At 41.0% G+C, this 20313-nt stretch overlaps 1 protein-coding gene across 1 annotated transcript in view; it reads right to left on the bottom strand.

The window, feature by feature from the left end:
- GNAI3 (G protein subunit alpha i3) overlaps positions 1–20313 on the bottom strand; it is a 154796-nt gene that overhangs the window by 2801 nt on the left and 131682 nt on the right. Inside the window, exon 8 of the mRNA XM_053706767.1 lies at positions 19465–19665. Within this exon, the coding sequence (XP_053562742.1) occupies positions 19475–19665 (191 nt within the window). The 3' untranslated portion in view covers positions 19465–19474. The remainder of the gene's footprint in view (positions 1–19464; positions 19666–20313) is intronic.

The following is a 20313-nucleotide window of genomic DNA, read 5'->3' as shown; positions in this document are numbered from 1 at the left end:
GACGTACAGGAGGAAATATGCATAGGAGAAACCATATGATACCGTGGTGACTGTAGTTAGAGAAAATAATTCATCAGACCTGATTAAAAAACCAGGGCGGGCCGTGGACCGGACACACCGTTGGAGAAAGTAATTTATCAGGTAAGCATAAATTCTGTTTTCTCCAACATAGGTGTGTCCGGTCCACGGCGTCATCCTTACTTGTGGGAACCAATACCAAAGCTTTAGGACACGGATGAAGGGAGGGAGCAAATCAGGTCACCTAAATGGAAGGCACCACGGCTTGCAAAACCTTTCTCCCAAAAATAGCCTCCGAAGAAGCAAAAGTATCAAATTTGTAAAATTTGGCAAAAGTGTGCAGTGAAGACCAAGTCGCTGCCTTACATATCTGGTCAACAGAAGCCTTGTTCTTGAAGGCCCATGTGGAAGCCACAGCCCTAGTGGAGTGAGCTGTGATTCTTTCAGGAGGCTGCCGTCCGGCAGTCTCATAAGCCAATCGGATAATGCTTTTAAGCCAAAAAGAAAGAGAGGTAGAAGTTGCTTTTTGACCTCTCCTTTTACCAGAATAAACAACAAAGAAGATGTTTGTCTGAAATCTTTAGTAGCCTCTAAATAGAATTTTAGAGCACGGACTACGTCCAAATTGTGAAACAAACGTTCCTTCTTTGAAGCTGGATTCGGACACAAAGAAGGTACAACTATCTCCTGGTTAATATTTTTGTTGGAAACAACTTTCGGAAGAAAACCAGGCTTAGTACGCAAAACCACCTTATCTGCATGGAACACCAGATAGGGCGGAGAACACTGCAGAGCAGATAACTCTGAAACTCTTCTAGCAGAAGAAATTGCAACCAAAAACAAAACCTTCCAAGATAATAACTTAATATCTACGGAATGCAAGGGTTCAAACGGAACCCCTTGAAGAACTAAAAGAACTAGATTTAGACTCCAGGGAGGAGTCAAAGGTCTGTAAACAGGCTTGATTCTAACCAGAGCCTGAACAAACGCTTGAACGTCTGGCACAGCTGCCAGCCTTTTGTGAAGTAAAACAGATAAAGCAGAGATCTGTCCCTTCAGAGAACTTGCAGATAATCCTTTCTCCAAACCTTCTTGTAGAAAGGATAGAATCTTAGGAATTTTTATCTTGTTCCATGGGAATCCTTTAGATTCAAACCAACAGATATATTTTTTCCATATTTTATGGTAAATTTTTCTAGTTACAGGCTTTCTGGCCTGAATCATAGTATCTATTACAGAATCTGAAAACCCACGCTTTGATAAAATCAAGCGTTCAATCTCCAAGCCGCCAGTTGGTGGGAAACCAGATTCGGATGTTCGAATGGACCTTGAACAAGAAGGTCCTGTCTCAAAGGTAGCTTCCATGGTGGAGCCGATGACATATTCACCAGGTCTGCATACCAAGTCCTGCGTGGCCACGCAGGAGCTATCAAGATCACCTAAGCCCTCTCCTGATTGATCCTGGCTACCAGCCTGGGAATGAGAGGAAACAGTGGGAATACATAAGCTAGGTTGAAGGTCCAAGGTGCTACTAGTGCATCTACTAGAGTCGCCTTGGGATCCCTGGATCTGGACCCGTAGCAAGGAACCTTGAAGTTCTGACGAGAGGCCATCAGATCCATGTCTGGAATGCCCCATAATTGAGTTATTTGGGCAAAGATTTCCGGATGGAGTTCCCACTCCCCCAGATGGAATGTCTGACGACTCAGAAAATCCGCTTCCCAATTTTCCACTCCTGGGATGTGGATTGCAGATAAGTGGCAGGAGTGATCCTCCGCCCATTGAATTATCTTGGTCACTTCCTCCATCGCCAGGGAACTTCTTGTTCCCCCCTGATGGTTGATATATGCAACAGTCGTCATGTTGTCTGATTGAAACCTTATGAATTTGGCCTTTGCTAGTTGAGGCCAAACCTTGAGAGCATTGAATATCGCTCTCAGTTCCAGAATGTTTATCGGGAGAAGAGATTCTTCCCGAGACCATAGACCCTGAGCTTTCAGGGGTTCCCAGACCGCGCCCCAGCCCACCAGACTGGCGTCGGTCGTGACAATGACCCACTCTGGTCTGCGGAAGCTCATTCCCTGTGACAGGTTGTCCAGGATCAGCCACCAACGGAGTGAATCTCTGGTCTTTTGATCTACTTGAATCGTCGGAGACAAGTCTGTATAATCCCCATTCCACTGTCTGAGCATGCACAGTTGTAATGGTCTTAGATGAATTCGTGCAAAAGGAACTATGTCCATTGCTGCAACCATCAATCCTATTACTTCCATGCACTGCGCTATGGAAGGACGAAGAACAGAATGAATTACTTGACAAGAGCTTAGAATTTTTGATTTTCTGACCTCTGTCAGAAAAATCCTCATTTCTAAGGAATCTTATTGTTCCCAAGAAGGGAACTCTTGTTGACGGGGACAGAGAACTTTTTTCCTTGTTCACTTTCCATCCGTGAGATCTGAGAAAGGCTAGGACGATGTCCGTATGAGCCTTTGCTTTTGACAGAGACGACGCTTGAATCAGGATGTCGTCCAAGTAAGGTACTACTGCAATGCCCCTTGGCCTTAGAACCGCTAGAAGGGACCCTAGTACCTTTGTGAAAATTCTCGGAGCAGTGGCTAATCCGAATGGAAGTGCCACAAACTGGTAATGCTTGTCCAGAAAAGCGAACCTTAGGAACTGATGATGTTCCTTGTGGATAGGAATATGTAGGTACGCATCCTTTAAATCCACCGTGGTCATAAATTGACCTTCCTGGATGGTGGGAAGGATCGTTCGAATGGTTTCCATTTTGAACGATGGAACCCTGAGAAATTTGTTTAGGATCTTGAGATCTAAAATTGGTCTGAATGTTCCCTCTTTTTTGGGAACTATGAACAGGTTGGAGTAAAACCCCATCCCTTGTTCTCCTATTGGAACTGGATGAATTACTCCCATCTTTAACAGGTCTTCTACACAATGTAAGAATGCCTGTCTTTTTATTTGGTTTGAAGATAATTGAGACCTGTGGAACCTTCCCCTTGGGGGTAGTTCCTTGAATTATAGGAGATAACCTTGAGAAACTTTTTCTAGTGCCCAAGGATCCTGAACATCTCTTGCCCAAGCCTGAGCAAAGAGAGAAAGTCTGCCCCCCACCAGATCCGGTCCCGGATCGGGGGCCATCCCTTCATGCTGTTTTGGTAGCAGTGGCAGGTTTCTTGGCCTGCTTACCCCTGTTCCAGCCTTGCATCGGTCTCCAGGCTGGTTTGGGTTGTGAAGTATTACCCTCTTGCTTAGAGGATGTAGAATTAGAGGCTGGTCCGTTTCTGCGAAAGGGACGAAAATTAGGCTTATTTTTAGCCTTAAAAGACCTATCCTGAGGGAGGGCGTGGCCCTTTCCCCCGGTGATGTCTGAAATAATCTCTTTCAAATCAGGCCCAAACAGTGTTTTACCCTTGAAAGGGATGTTAAGCAATTTTGTCTTGGAAGACACATCCGCTGACCAAGACTTTAGCCAAAGCGCTCTGCGCGCCACGATAGCAAACCCTGAATTTTTCGCCGCTAATCTAGCTAATTGCAAAGCGGCATCTAGAATAAAAGAGTTAGCCAATTTAAGTGCTTGAACTCTGTCCATAACCTCCTCATACGAAGATTCTTTATTGAGCGACTTTTCTAGTTCTTCGAACCAGAAGCACGCTGCCGTAGTGACAGGAACAATGCATGAAATTGGTTGTAGAAGGTAACCTTGCTGAACAAACATCTTTTTAAGCAAACCCTCTAATTTTTTATCCATAGGATCTTTGAAAGCACAACTATCTTCTATAGGGATAGTAGTGCGTTTGTTTAGAGTAGAAACCGCCCCCTCGACCTTGGGGACTGTCTGCCATAAGTCCTTTCTGGGGTCGACTATATCTAGGAACTTGTCCATCTTACATAATTTCTCTGGAATGACCAAATTGTCACAATCATCCAGAGTAGATAATACCTCCTTAAGCAGTGCGCGGAGATGTTCTAATTTAAATTTAAATGTTACAACATCAGGTTCAGCTTGTTGAGAAATTTTTCCTGAATCTGAAATTTCTCCCTCAGACAAAACCTCCCTCCTGGCCCCTTCAGATTGGTGTGAGGGTATGTCAGAACAGTTATCATCAGCGTCCTCTTGCTCTTCAGTGTTTAAAACAGAGCAATCGCGCTTTCTCTGATAAGTAGGCATTTTGGATAAAATGTTTGCAATAGAATTATCCATTACAGCCGTTAATTGTTGCATGGTAATAAGTATTGGCGCACTAGATGTACTAGGGGCCTCTTGTGTGGGCAAAACTGGTGTAGACACAGAAGGGGATGATGCAGTATCATGCTTACTCCCCTCATTTGAGGAATCATCTTGGGCAATATCATTATCTGTGGCATCATTGTCCCTACTTTGTTTGGACACTATGGCACAATCATCACATAAATTTAAATGGGGAGAAACCTTGGTTTTCATACATATAGAACATCGCTTATCTGATGGTTCAGACATGTTAAACAGGCTTAAACTTGTCAACAAAGCACAAAAAACGTTTTAAAATAAAACCGTTACTGTCACTTTAAATTTTAAACTGAACACACTTTATTACTGAATATGTGAAAAAGTATGAAGGAATTGTTCAAAATTCACCAAAATTTCACCACAGTGTCTTAAAGCCTTAAAAGTATTGCACACCAAATTTGAAAGCTTTAACCCTTAAAGTAACGGAACCGGAGCCGTTTTTACATTTAACCCCTATACAGTCCCAGGAATCTGCTTTGCTGAGACCCAACCAAGCCCAGAGGGGAATACGATACCAAATGATGCCTTCTATAAGCTTTTTCAGTGGTTCTTAGCTCCTCACACATGCATCTGCATGCCTTGCTCTCCAAAAACAACTGCGCATTAGTGGCGCGAAAATGAGGCTCTGCCTATGACTAGAAAAGGCCCCCATCTGAAAAAGGTGTCCAATACAGTGCCTGCCGTTTTTTTTAAAACAATCCCCAAGATTATAATAACTATTTAGAGTTATAATCTGCAAAATATGCTTATCAAAGTAATCGTTTTAGCCCAGAAAAATGTCTACCAGTTTTTTAAGCCCTTATGAAGCCCTTTATTCTTTTACTTAATCTAAGAAAATGGCTTACCGGTCCCCATAGGGGAAATGACAGCCTTCCAGCATTACATAGTCTTGTTAGAAATGTGGCCAGTCATACCTCAAGCAGAAAAGTCTGCCAACTGTTTCCCCCAACTGAAGTTACTTCATCTCAACAGTCCTGTGTGGAAACAGCCATCGATTTTGCTAAAATCATCTTGCTAAAAATCATCTTGCTAAAATCATCTTCCTCTTACAAACAGAAATCTTCATCTCTTTTCTGTTTCAGAGTAAATAGTACATACCAGCACTATTTTAAAATAACAAACACTTGATTGAAGGATAAAAACTACATTTAAACACCAAAAAACTCTTAACCATCTCCGTGGAGATGTTGCCTGTGCAACGGCAAAGAGAATGACTGGGGTAGGCGGAGCCTAGGAGGGATCATGTGACCAGCTTTGCTGGGCTCTTTGCCATTTCCTGTTGGGGAAGAGAATATCCCACAAGTAAGGATGACGCCGTGGACCGGACACACCTATGTTGGAGAAACCTAGGTTACAACATTTTTTGTGATGCAGATGTGTTAACATTTATATTTACATTTGTATTTATAATTATATGTGCATGGAATATAGGTCGCTTCCATGTCTCTTGTCTGTAGTGTGCCGACACATGGCGTACGTCTGCAAAAAGTAACAATGGATGATATTCTTTCAATTTAGCAGTAGCTTTTTAACATTGAACTGTCCTTGTTCCTAGTATGCCTTTCTAGTGATATTTTACATTCAATTCTATTCATAATTATCAACAAAGTAATTTCCTGTTAGCATCATAACCTTTTTGAATTTGTTTAGGTTATTTTGTGTTAAAGTTTGATGGAATGTGTTATTTGTCAATTCTATTTTAGTTTATTGTTTCTTTAAAAATTTGTCCTGATGCTGCATGTGCTTGGATTTATCTACATGACTACCGGCAAGCTGGTTGGTGATTGGAGGTGACCAGCATATAGAGCAGTGTTGGGACGTAACCAACTATCCTATGACTAAGTGCCGCACAGCACGAAAGGCTAAGGACACGCCCCCTCCCTCCATGTGCATTTTGTGTACCGTTTTTAAGAAGCCGTAATAAAGACTGAGGTTTTTTTAACTGAATCCGGGAGTGCTGCCATTCTTCCTCATTTGCTGGCTTGGTCAGCCTTTACTTTTGATTGGCTGGCACCACGTTGCCTAGTGTGACGCATAGCGATGAGTCTCTAGCTGCCTGTTCAAGTATCTATGCAACCGCTTTGGGATTGTTCGTATGCACAGGAGTGCCTGGAGCTGCGCTTACCCCCTTTCACCCTACAACATGGAAGCACACCTTGCTTTGCTTTATGGACACAAACTTTACACTTATTTTTTTCAATAAACAACTAATATAATTTAAAAACATACATCTGCATATTATTCTTGGACTAATCTTTGCTTTTAATACATCACTATAGCAAACATTTCATTCAAAGTTTGATGTCCCTTTAAGAGTGCCCAAAATTTGGGAACCATTTGTATATATTAAAGTGAAGGTAAATGTAATGTGCATGAACGTATATTCCGAATCTATGCAAAAATTTACCTCTACCTACATTCATGAATTTCAACCAAGGATACACACCAACATTATTTTATTTCAATAATCATAGTCCATAACCAACCACCAGGCTGCCCATCACAAAACTTTTTTTTAATGAGGTCATGTTTCACCTCTTATCCAATAGTGCAGCTCTAAAGCGTTTTTGTTGTATTTTTATGCAGTGCCATGTGGCTAGCACAGCTATTGGATAAGAGGTGAAACATCACCTCATTAAAAAAGAAAAAGTTTTGTGATGGGCGGCCAGATGGGGGTTATGGACTATAATGATTATTGAAATAAAATAATGTTGGAGTGCATCCTAGATTTCAATTTTTGCATAGATTTGGAATACATGCTAATACACATTACAATTTATCATCACTTTAAAGGGCCATTATACACTCAAAAAAATATAGGCTATTTAAATTAAACACCAAAAGAAGATAAAGTTTATAATTGACATGTGTAAATCTAACTATACTAGAGTTTATATTTTATAAGAATTACTCAATATAAGCACAGTGATGCTTTTGTTTTGTTTTTTAAATAAACGTTTTTTCTTACAAAATCTTCATTTATAAATGTGCCCCGTTACCTGCTCCCTGACTGCCTCCCTGTGAGAATTTCAGAAATCTCTATTTGATTGACAGGTGCATCATCCAATCAGGACTGCACCATACGCCCTATGTAAATCTGTTATTAGCACGCTCCCGTGCTCAGAGTTTTAAATGGCATCAGCAGAACTTCAACTGCGCAAGTGCAGTTGCAGACACGATCTTGCCACTGCTTATAGTAAACAGTGAATTTCCCTGTCACTGTGCTAAGAGGTGAAATAAAAATGACCTGAGCTTTCTTCCACGTTTTCACATAACTGCTACAAGAATCTTGGCCATTCAGGCTAAAAAATTGTTTCAAAAATTACTAAAATTAAATACATCATAGGCGAGGAATCTTAGCATCACTGACTATACTCTTCCTCAATTTTATTTATTTACTTTTTGTATTAACTAATTTATTATTTTTAAGGGACAGAAAGGAGTGCAGTGTCCCTAACTTTTGTGGTTATTAAAACATAATTTATGTAAGAACTTACCTGATAAATTCATTTCTTTCATATTAACAAGAGTCCATGAGCTAGTGACGTATGGGATATACATTCCTACCAGGAGGGGCAAAGTTTCCCAAACCTTAAAATGCCTATAAATACACCCCTCACCACACCCACAAATCAGTTTAACGAATAGCCAAGAAGTGGGGTGATAAGAAAAAAAGTGCGAAGCATATAAAATAAGGAATTGGAATAATTGTGCTTTATACAAAAAAATCATAACCACCACAAAAAAGGGTGGGCCTCATGGACTCTTGTTAATATGAAAGAAATGAATTTATCAGGTAAGTTCTTACATAAATTATGTTTTCTTTCATGTAATTAGCAAGAGTCCATGAGCTAGTGACGTATGGGATAATGACTACCCAAGATGTGGATCTTTCCACACAAGAGTCACTAGAGAGGGAGGGATAAAATAAAGACAGCCAATTCCTGCTGAAAATAATCCACACCCAAAATAAAGTTTAACAAAAAACATAAGCAGAAGATTCAAACTGAAACCGCTGCCTGAAGAACTTTTCTACCAAAAACTGCTTCAGAAGAAGAAAATACATCAAAATGGTAGAATTTAGTAAAAGTATGCAAAGAGGACCAAGTTGCTGCTTTGCAGATCTGGTCAACCGAAGCTTCATTCCTAAACGCCCAGGAAGTAGATACTGACCTAGTAGAATGAGCTGTAATTCTTTGAGGCGGAATTTTACCCGACTCAACATAGGCAAGATGAATTAAAGATTTCAACCAAGATGCCAAAGAAATGGCAGAAGCTTTCTGGCCTTTCCTAGAACCGGAAAAGATAACAAATAGACTAGAAGTCTTACGGAAAGATTTCGTAGCTTCAACATAATATTTCAAAGCTCTAACAACATCCAAAGAATGCAATGATTTCTCCTTAGAATTCTTAGGATTAGGACATAATGAAGGAACCACAATTTCTCTACTAATGTTGTTGGAATTCACAACTTTAGGTAAAAATTCAAAAGAAGTTCGCAACACCGCCTTATCCTGATGAAAAATCAGAAAAGGAGACTCACACGAAAGAGCAGATAATTCAGAAACTCTTCTAGCAGAAGAGATGGCCAAAAGGAACAAAACTTTCCAAGAAAGTAATTTAATGTCCAATGAATGCATAGGTTCAAACGGAGGAGCTTGAAGAGCTCCCAGAACCAAATTCAAACTCCAAGGAGGAGAAATTGACTTAATGACAGGTTTTATACGAACCAAAGCTTGTACAAAACAATGAATATCAGGAAGAATAGCAATCTTTCTGTGAAAAAGAACAGAAAGAGCGGAGATTTGTCCTTTCAAAGAACTTGCGGACAAACCCTTATCTAAACCATCCTGAAGAAACTGTAAAATTCTCGGTATTCTAAAAGAATGCCAAGAAAAATGATGAGAAAGACACCAAGAAATATAAGTCTTCCAGACTCTATAATATATCTCTCGAGATACAGATTTACGAGCCTGTAACATAGTATTAATCACGGAGTCAGAGAAACCTCTATGACCAAGAATCAAGCGTTCAATCTCCATACCTTTAAATTTAAGGATTTCAGATCCGGATGGAAAAAAGGACCTTGTGACAGAAGGTCTGGTCTTAACGGAAGAGTCCATGGCTGGCAAGATGCCATCCGGACAAGATCCGCATACCAAAACCTGTGAGGCCATGCCGGAGCTATTAGCAGAACAAACGAGCATTCCCTCAGAATCTTGGAGATTACTCTTGGAAGAAGAACTAGAGGCGGAAAGATATAGGCAGGATGATACTTCCAAGGAAGTGATAATGCATCCACTGCCTCCGCCTGAGGATCCCGGGATCTGGACAGATACCTGGGAAGTTTCTTGTTTAGATGAGAGGCCATCAGATCTATCTCTGGAAGCCCCCACAATTGAACAATCTGAAGAAATACCTCTGGGTGAAGAGACCATTCGCCCGGATGCAACGTTTGGCGACTGAGATAATCCGCTTCCCAATTGTCTACACCTGGGATATGAACCGCAGAGATTAGACAGGAGCTGGATTCCGCCCAAACCAAAATTCGAGATACTTCTTTCATAGCCAGAGGACTGTGAGTCCCTCCTTGATGATTGATGTATGCCACAGTTGTGACATTGTCTGTCTGAAAACAAATGAACGATTCTCTCTTCAGAAGAGGCCAAAACTGAAGAGCTCTGAAAACTGCACGGAGTTCCAAGATATTGATCGGTAATCTCACCTCCTGAGATTCCCAAACTCCTTGTGCCGTCAGAGATCCCCACACAGCTCCCCAACCTGTGAGACTTGCATCTGTTGAAATTACAGTCCAGGTCGGAAGAACAAAAGAAGCCCCCTGAATTAAACGATGGTGATCTGTCCACCACGTTAGAGAGTGCCGAACAATCGGTTTTAAAGATATTAATTGATATATCTTCGTGTAATCCCTGCACCATTGGTTCAGCATACAGAGCTGAAGAGGTCGCATGTGAAAACGAGCAAAGGGGATCGCGTCCGATGCAGCAGTCATAAGACCTAGAATTTCCATGCATAAGGCTACCGAAGGGAATGATTGAGACTGAAGGTTTCGACAGGCTGTAATCAATTTTAGACGTCTCTTGTCTGTTAAAGACAAAGTCATGGACACTGAATCTATCTGGAAACCCAGAAAGGTTACCCTTGTTTGAGGAATCAAAGAACTTTTTGGTAAATTGATCCTCCAACCATGATCTTGAAGAAACAACACAAGTCGATTCGTATGAGACTCTGCTAAATGTAAAGACGGAGCAAGTACCAAGATATCGTCCAAATAAGGAAATACCACAATACCCTGTTCTCTGATTACAGACAGAAGGGCACCGAGAATCTTTGTGAAAATTCTTGGAGCTGTAGCAAGGCCAAACGGTAGAGCCACAAATTGGTAATGCTTGTCTAGAAAAGAGAATCTCAGGAACTGATAATGATCTGGATGAATTGGAATATGCAGATATGCATCCTGTAAATCTATTGTGGACATATAATTCCCTTGCTGAACAAAAGGCAATATAGTCCTTACAGTTACCATCTTGAACGTTGGTATCCTTACATAACGATTCAATAATTTTAGATCCAGAACTGGTCTGAAGGAATTCTCCTTCTTTGGTACAATGAAGAGATTTGAATAAAACCCCATCCCCTGTTCCGGAACTGGAACTGGCATAATTACTCCAGCCAACTCTAGATCTGAAACACAATTCAGAAATGCTTGAGCTTTCACTGGATTTACTGGGACATGGGAAAGAAAAAATCTCTTTGCAGGAGGTCTCATCTTGAAACCAATTCTGTACCCTTCTGAAACAATGTTCTGAATCCAAAGATTGTGAACAGAATTGATCCAAATTTCTTTGAAAAAACGTAACCTGCCCCCTACCAGCTGAACTGGAATGAGGGCCGTACCTTCATGTGAACTTAGAAGCAGGCTTTGCCTTTCTAGCAGGCTTGGATTTATTCCAGACTGGAGATGGTTTCCAAACTGAAACTGCTCCTGAGGACGAAGGATCAGGCTTTTGTTCTTTGTTGAAACGAAAGGAACGAAAACGATTGTTAGCCCTGTTTTTACCTTTAGACTTTTTATCCTGTGGTAAAAAAGTTCCTTTCCCACCAGTAACAGTTGAAATAATAGAATCCAACTGAGAACCAAATAATTTGTTTCCCTGGAAAGAAATGGAAAGTAGAGTTGATTTAGAAGCCATATCAGCATTCCAAGTCTTAAGCCATAAAGCTCTTCTGGCTAAGATAGCCAGAGACATAAATCTAACATCAACTCTAATAATATCAAAAATGGCATCACAGATGAAATTATTAGCATGCTGGAGAAGAATAATAATATCATGAGAATCACGATTTGTTACTTGTTGCGCTAGAGTTTCCAACCAAAAAGTTGAAGCTGCAGCAACATCAGCCAATGATATAGCAGGTCTAAGAAGATTACCTGAACATAGATAAGCTTTTCTTAGAAAAGATTCAATTTTTCTATCTAAAGGATCTTTAAACGAGGTACCATCTGACGTAGGAATGGTAGTACGTTTAGCAAGGGTAGAAATAGCCCCATCAACTTTAGGGATTTTGTCCCAAAATTCTAACCTGTCAGGCGGAACAGGATATAATTGCTTAAAACGTTTAGAAGGAGTAAATGAATTACCCAATTTATCCCATTCCTTAGCAATTACTGCAGAAATAGCATTAGGAACAGGAAAGACTTCTGGAATAACCGCAGGAGCTTTAAAAACCTTATCCAAACGTATAGAATTAGTATCAAGAGGACTAGAATCCTCTATTTCTAAAGCAATTAGTACTTCTTTAAGTAAAGAGCGAATAAATTCCATCTTAAATAAATATGAAGATTTATCAGCATCAATCTCTGAGACAGAATCCTCTGAACCAGAAGAGTCCAAAGAATCAGAATGATGGTGTTCATTTAAAAATTCATCTGTAGAGAGAGAAGATTTAAAAGACTTTTTACGTTTACTAGAAGGAGAAATAACAGACAAAGCCTTCTTTATGGATTCAGAAACAAAATCTCTTATGTTATCAGGAACATTCTGCACCTTAGATGTTGAGGGAACTGCAACAGGCAATGGTACATCACTAAAGGAAATATTATCTGCTTTAACAAGTTTGTCATGACAATTATTACAAACAACAGCTGGAGGAATAGCTACCAAAAGTTTACAGCAGATACACTTAGCTTTGGTAGATCCAGCAGGCAGTGGTTTTCCTGTAGTATCTTCTGGCTCAGATGCAACGTGAGACATCTTGCAATATGTAAGAGAAAAAACAACATATAAAGCAAAATAGATCAAATTCCTTATAAGACAGTTTCAGGAATGGGAAAAAAATGCCAAACATCAAGCTTCTAGCAACCAGAAGCAAATGAAAAATGAGACTGAAATAATGTGGAGACAAAAGCGACGCCCATATTTTTTGGCGCCAAATAAGACGCCCACATTATTTGGCGCCTAAATGCTTTTGGCGCCAAAAATGACGCCACATCCGGAACGCCGACATTTTTGGCGCAAAATAACGTCAAAAATGACGCAACTTCCGGCGACACGTATGACGCCGGAAACGGAAAAGAATTTTTGCGCCAAAAAAGTCCGCGCCAAGAATGACACAATAAAATGAAGCATTTTCAGCCCCCGCGAGCCTAACAGCCCACAGGGAAAAAAGTCAAATTTTTGAGGTAAGAAAAAATATGATAATTTAAAGCATAATCCCAAATATGAAACTGACTGTCTGGAAATAAGGAAAGTTGAACATTCTGAGTCAAGGCAAATAAATGTTTGAATACATATATTTAGAACTTTATAAATAAAGTGCCCAACCATAGCTTAGAGTGTCACAGAAAATAAGACTTACTTACCCCAGGACACTCATCTACATGTTTGTAGAAAGCCAAACCAGTACTGAAACGAGAATCAGTAGAGGAAATGGTAAATATAAGAGTATATCGTCGATCTGAAAAGGGAGGTAAGAGATGAATCTCTACGACCGATAACAGAGAACCTTATGAAATAGACCCCGTAGAAGGAGATCACTGCATTCAATAGGCAATACTCTCCTCACATCCCTCTGACATTCACTGCACGCTGAGAGGAAAACCGGGCTCCAACTTGCTGCGGAGCGCATATCAACGTAGAATCTAGCACAAACTTACTTCACCACCTCCCTTGGAGGCAAAGTTTGTAAAACTGATTTGTGGGTGTGGTGAGGGGTGTATTTATAGGCATTTTAAGGTTTGGGAAACTTTGCCCCTCCTGGTAGGAATGTATATCCCATACGTCACTAGCTCATGGACTCTTGTTAATTACATGAAAGAAACACAGTTCTGATCAAGCAATAGTTTAGCACATAAATGCATTTAATTATTGCTCCTTTTTGTTCATTTATGCACTTACCCGGGGAAGGAGAGGAAACGGTGGAAACACATAAGCTAGGTTGAACGACCAAGGCACTGCCAAGGCATCTGTCAGTTCGGCCTGAGGATCCCTTGACCTGGATCCGTATCTCAGAAGTTTGGCGTTCTGACGAGATGCCATCAGATCCAATTCTGGTGTGCCCCAACTGAGAATCAGAGAAGCAAAGATCTCCGGATGGAGTTCCCACTCCCCCGGATGAAAAGACTGTCTGCTTAGAAAATCCGCTTCCCAGTTGTCAACTCCTGGAATGTGGATTGCTGACAGGTAACAAGAGTGAGTCTCTGCCCACTGAATAATCCTTGATACTTCTGTCATCCCCCTTGATGATTTATGTAAGCCACAGTCGTAATGTTGTCCGACTGAAAACGAATGAATATGGTCAGAGCCAACTGAGGCCACGCCTGAAGAGCATTGAATATTGCTCTCAACTCTAGAATACTGATTGGAAGTAGAGACTCCTGTAGAGTCCACACACCCTGAGCCTTCATGGAATTCCAGACTGCGCCCCAGCCTAGCAGACTGGCGTCCGTTGTCACTATCACCCAAGAGGGTCTGCAGAAGCATGTCCCCTGGGACAGATGATACGACAACCACCAAAGAAGAGAGTCTCTTGTCTCCTGATCCAGGTCTATCAGAGTAGACTAGTTTGCATAATCTCCATTCCACTGACTGAGCATGCTCAATTGTAGTGGTCTGAGATGAAACCGAGCAAACGGAACTATGTCCATTGCTGCCACCATCAATCCAATTACCTCCATGCACTGAGCCACTGATGGCCGAGGAGTGGACTGAAGGGATCGGCATGTATTCAGAATCTTTAACTTTCAGAATTCTGTCAGAAAAATCTTCATGGATATTGAATCTATCAGAGTTCCCAAGAAAGAAACCCTTGTCTGTGGAATTAGTGAACTCTTTTCTAGATTCACCTTCCACCCGTGAGTCCTCAGAAAGGACAGGACCATGTCTGTGTGAGACTTTGTCAGATGATAAGACGACGCCTGAATCAGAATGTCGTCCAGATAAGGCGCCACTGCAATACCCCGCGGCTCTGAGAACCGCCAGAAGGGACCCTAGAACCTTTGTGAAGATCCTGGGTGCTGTGGCCAACCCGAAGTGAAGAGCCACAAACTGAAAATGTTTGTCTAGGAAGGCAAACCTTAGAAACTGGTGATGATCCTTGTGGATAGGAATATGAAGATATGCATCCTTCAAATCCACGGTAGTCATATATTGACCTTCCTAGATCAATGGCAGAATTGTTTGAATAGTCTCCATCTTGAAGGATGGAACTCTGAGAAACTTGTTTAGGCTCTTTAGATCTAAAATGGGACGAAACGTGCCCTCTTTTTTGGGGATCACAAAAAGATTTGAGTAAAACCCCTGTCCTTGTTCCAGTCTTGGAACAGGACAAATTACTCCCATAGTGTAGAGGACTTTTACACAGCGTAAGAATGCCTCTCTCTTTATCTGGTCTACAGATAATCGTGAAAGAAGAAACCTCCCCCTTGGGAGAGAACTTTTGAATTCCAGCCGATATCCTTGAGACACGATTTCCAGTGTCCAAGGATTCTGCACATCTCTCACCCAAGCCTGGGTAAAAAGAGAAAGTCTGCCCCCTACTAGATCCGATCCTGGATCGGGGGCCGCCTCTTCATGCTGTTTTGGTAGTAGCAGCGGGCTTCTTAGGTTGCTTAACCTTGTTCCAAGCCTGTTTGGGTCTCCAGACGGACTTGGCCTGAGTAAAATTCCCTTCCTGCTTGGTGGAAGAAAAGGAAGGAGAGGGAACTCCTCTAAAATTCTGAAAGGAACGAAAATAGTTTACCCCTCTGTTTAGCAGTCCTATCCTGAGGTAAGAGATGACCCTTACCCCCCCCCCCCGTAATGTCATAAATAATCTCTTTCAATTCAGGCCCAAATAGAGTCTTACTCTTGAAAGGAATGGCCAAAAGCTTTGACTTTGATGACACATCAGCAGACCAAGATTTTAACCATAACGCTCTACGCGCTAAAATGGCAAATCCAGCATTTTAGCCGCCAATTTCGCAATCTGAGAGGCAGTATCCGTAATAAAGGAATTAGCTAGTCTGAGAGCTTTAATTCTATCTAGGATATCTTCTAAGGGAGTTTCAGTCTTCAAAGACTCCTCTAATGCATCAAACCAAAAAGCTGCCGCAGTAGTAACTGGAACAATGCAGGCCGTAGGTTGTAAAAGGATCTTTAAAAGCACAACTGTCTTCGATAGGAATTGTTGTACGCTTAGCTAGGGTAGATATAGCTCCCTCTACCTTAGGGACTGTCTGCCAAGAGTCCCGAACAGTATCAAGTATGGGATACATCTTTTTAAAATTAGGAGAAGGCGAAAACGGGATACCCGTCCTTTCCCACTCTCGTGTAACAATTTCCGAAAATCTCTTAGGAACCGGAAAATCATCAGAGTAAGTAGGAACCTCAAGATATTTATCCACCTTACACAACTTCTCTGGCGGAATCACAATAGAATCACAATCATCCAGAGTTGCTAAAACCTCCCGAAGTAACAGTCGGAGGTGTAAAAGTTTAAATCTAAAGGACATTGTGTCTGTATTCTTCTGAGGTAAAACACTTGCCGAATCGGAAAGTTCCCCCTCAGACAAAAGCTCCCTGACCCCCTACTTCAGAACCCTGAGAGGGTACATCAAAAATAGCTACTAAGGCATCAGAGGTCATTGCATTCTCATGGCTCTCTGACCTGCTATGTTTGCCCCTTAACACAGGTAGTTTAGATAAAACCTCTGTAAGTGTATTTGACATCACTGCGGCCATATCATGCAGAGTACATGAGTTAGACGCGGTAGAGGAACCCGGCGTTGCTGAGTGGGCGTTAAAGGCAGTGACTCTTGGGAAGCATTTGGCGGTATACTCTGATTCTCTTCAGCTTGAGAATCATCCTTAAACACATCTTCTTTACAAAAGATTTGTGCTTTACATAGTACAGCCCTCTCAGTGCATGAGGGACACAAAACTAGAGGAGGTTCAACAACAGCATTTAAACACATAGAACAAGGAGTTTCATCCTCCGAGTCAGGCATGTTAAAAAACAGACTAGCAAGGTAAACAACAGTTGAATACAAAAAATAATTGGCACAACTGAAAAATAGGGCAAAAATAAATAAGAAAAATTTACTGCGCCTTTAAATTTTAAAGCGCAACTATTTTTTCTAAAATCTGCAAAAACATGTTAGGGACAGATTATGAAACTTAAAAGCGTCCCCACTATCTAATAGGTATTGTACCCACTTGCAAAGCTGAAATGACAAAAACTTTAATTTAGCAAACCAAAATCAAGCCTCTGACCACGCCACAGCTCTGCTGTGGCGCCTACCTGCCCCCCAGTAAACACTGATATCCTCAGGGTAAAGTAAAATAGATGAAGGCCCGAACCGGAGCACTGATGTCTGCAACTGTTAGGTCTGAGAACTACTGCGCGTCTAAGCACGCGAAAAACAAGCCCCGCCCACCGTGGGCGTCGAGTAACGTCAACTAAGGCCCGCATGGGTCGCAACAAGAAAAAAAATATAACAAACATGTCGTATGTTCTAAAAATGCCCTGTTACACCTGAAAACACTGAAAATAAGTCAACCGCAATTCCCAGCGTCCGGTACCACTAAGCCCCAATAGGTCCTTAATAAAATAAAGACTACAATAAAAACCAATGGATATCAGATACACCCTTTAAAATACTAGTGTATACTGCTTACCCTTCCCCATATAGGGGAAATGTCAGTCTGTTCCGTTACCATAAGTCTCTTCCAGAAAATAAAGACTGAACATACCTTAAAGTTGCAGAAAAGCATCAGTCACCACACTGAAAAGTTTCTTAAGTTACCTCCAGCTGAATTGTGGAAACCAACATGGATCTTAGGAATATCAGCTAAGATCATCAACATCAGGGTGGGAATTAATGCTTCTTTCTATACAAATTCCCCCTGATGAAAATAGCACTCTCTGGCACTATTTAAAAATAAAAAATTCTTGATTGAAGAAAATAAAACTAACACCTCACTTTACCTCTTCCTAGTACAAACATAGGCAAAGAGAATGCCTGTCAGCAGGAGGATAAATCCCACAAGGATGAAATCCGTGGACTCGTCATATCTTTGTAAAAGAAATATAAACTCTAGTATAGTTAGATTTACCATCACTTTAAGAGATGAGGGGTTAATGGAGGTGGGGTGTTCCTGCACCTGTTAAATGTTATTACACCTAGTGTATTGTTTAAAGGTTGGGTATTGGTTTAGGTTTTTATGACATTATTAAGGGCTTATGGTCCAAAACTTAGTCATGCTACGTCTTAACTTTCATTGAAATAAATTAAGAAGGCATTATATGCAAATATTCAGTTTAGTACGTATATTAAAATGACGCTTTAAGATTGTAATGTAGGATGCATAATTATGCGTAGTAAAACAGTTTGCAATATACCCTCCTTATTTAACAGTACTATATTCCACAATGTAGTTGGCTGCACACTCTAGTGACTCATATATAATTGTCCCTAAAAAAATACGTCTGCACATTATTCTCAGGCTAAGTTTTGCTAAGAATTCCTCATCTTATCTAGCATTTATTTGGTGTTTAAAAGGACAGTGTACTCTAATACCTGGTTTCTCAACAGCCGGGCCGTGGCCCAGTACCGGGCCGTGATAGCCCTGCTGGTGGGCCCTGACCTGTCATGCCCCCACTGCACACTCTTACCCCACTGCACACAAGGGGCAGACTGAGACCAATCAAGGCCCCAGGAAAACTGTCTCACACTGACCCAAATGTATTCAAATGAACATGGTAGCCTCCTTGCCCTAACCCCAACAAGCCCATCAACCTCCAGAGCCAGGACCCCCAACATTAAGGGCCAAAGAAAGGGCCCCCAACCTCCAGGGCCAGACCTCACACTCCATGGCCCTCACAGCGACAGACCCTCAGCAGGACCCCCACACTCCAGGGCCCCCACTAAACCCACACTGAACTGCTTAGTTACTGATAGGGCAAATCCCTGATGCTTAATATATATATATATATATATATATATATATATATATATATATATATATATATATATATATATATATATATATATATATATATATATTACTGGGCCCTGGACATGTCCAGCTAAAATTTACCGGGCCTTGAGGTCACTTTGGTTGAGAACCACTGCTCTAATATGTTCTACCCTATAATGCATTCCCAATTATCCATTTTACCTACTAGAGTGAACGAAATTGTTTAGAAATAGTTATTTCACCTTTATTTTCTCATTTAACATATATGATTTTGCTTATTGTATCCACACCTATACTGAACATTTCTGGGCTTAAGTTCTGGTTAAAAAACAAACAAACATGTAAATGAGAAGGTTTAGATAAAATAATATTTCTTATGTTCTAAGTATTTGCCTTTGAGCAAACAGTGATAAAGAAGATGCAGACTGTGTGTAACTAATTAGACAGATAAGATAATGAGGTATCCTCTCACTACAAAATGAGCCTTTTGTATTGGGTTGCCGGAGCAGAAACAGCTATTTCATATACAAAAATAAACATAAAGGACCTATTCCCCATACATTTTAAACTATGCAGTTGCTATAATAACTAACTGGAAACCCATTAAGGTGAACATTTTACAGTGCACCATCCCTTTAATGTCCCTTTAAACATCTGGGAGATGCTAATGATACACACCTCACAGAGTCTAGTATAGGCCACACTCCATCAGATTTGCTTTGATGATGACATCTGTCACTGCATCGAACACAAACTGCACGTTCTTTGTGTCTGTGGCACATGTGAAATGTGTGTAAATCTCTTTTGTGTCTTTTCTTCGGTTCAGGTCCTCAAACTGGCACTGAATATAGGCGGCAGCCTCCTCATATGTGTTAGATCCTGTGAGGGCAGGAGATAGAGACAACATTAAACAACACCAGAATAAACATAATGAATATAGTTAGAACACAAAGGTACTGCTGAGATGGCAATGAGCCAGAATAATCATAAAGAAAAATTTAGTCCCGGGTACGAGAACTATTGTGTGCGTGAAACTTTCATTATTCAGATGGAGCATGCATGTTTAAAAGATTTTTCAATTTACGGCTATTGTCTGACTTTGTACCCTTAGTACCCTTTGTTGAAACGCATACCTAGGTACACTCAGAAGCAGCAACTCACTAATGGGAGCTAGTTGGTGATTGGTGGATACGCTCACAGCCTTTTGTTATTGGTTCACCAGATGTGTATGCTTCAACCACATCCTAAGGAGGCAAAACTGAGGTATGTGTGAGGTGGGAGGGTTAATTTATAGGCATTTGAGGTTTGGGAAACTTTGCCTCCTCCTGGTAGGAATGTATATCCCATACGCAACAGTTCATGGACCCTCGCCCCCTATATGAAAAAAAGCATACCTACGTATACTCAGAAGCAGCAATTCACTAATGGGAGCTAGTTGGTGATTGGTGGATACGCTCATAGCCTTTTGTTATTGGTTCAACAGATGTGCTCTGCTAGGTCCCAGGAGGGCATTGCTGCTCTGGAGCC

Source organism: Bombina bombina, chromosome 3, assembly GCF_027579735.1.
Source record: "Bombina bombina isolate aBomBom1 chromosome 3, aBomBom1.pri, whole genome shotgun sequence".
NCBI lineage: Eukaryota > Metazoa > Chordata > Amphibia > Anura > Bombinatoridae > Bombina > Bombina bombina.
This window is presented reverse-complemented; position numbering and strand designations above follow the sequence as displayed.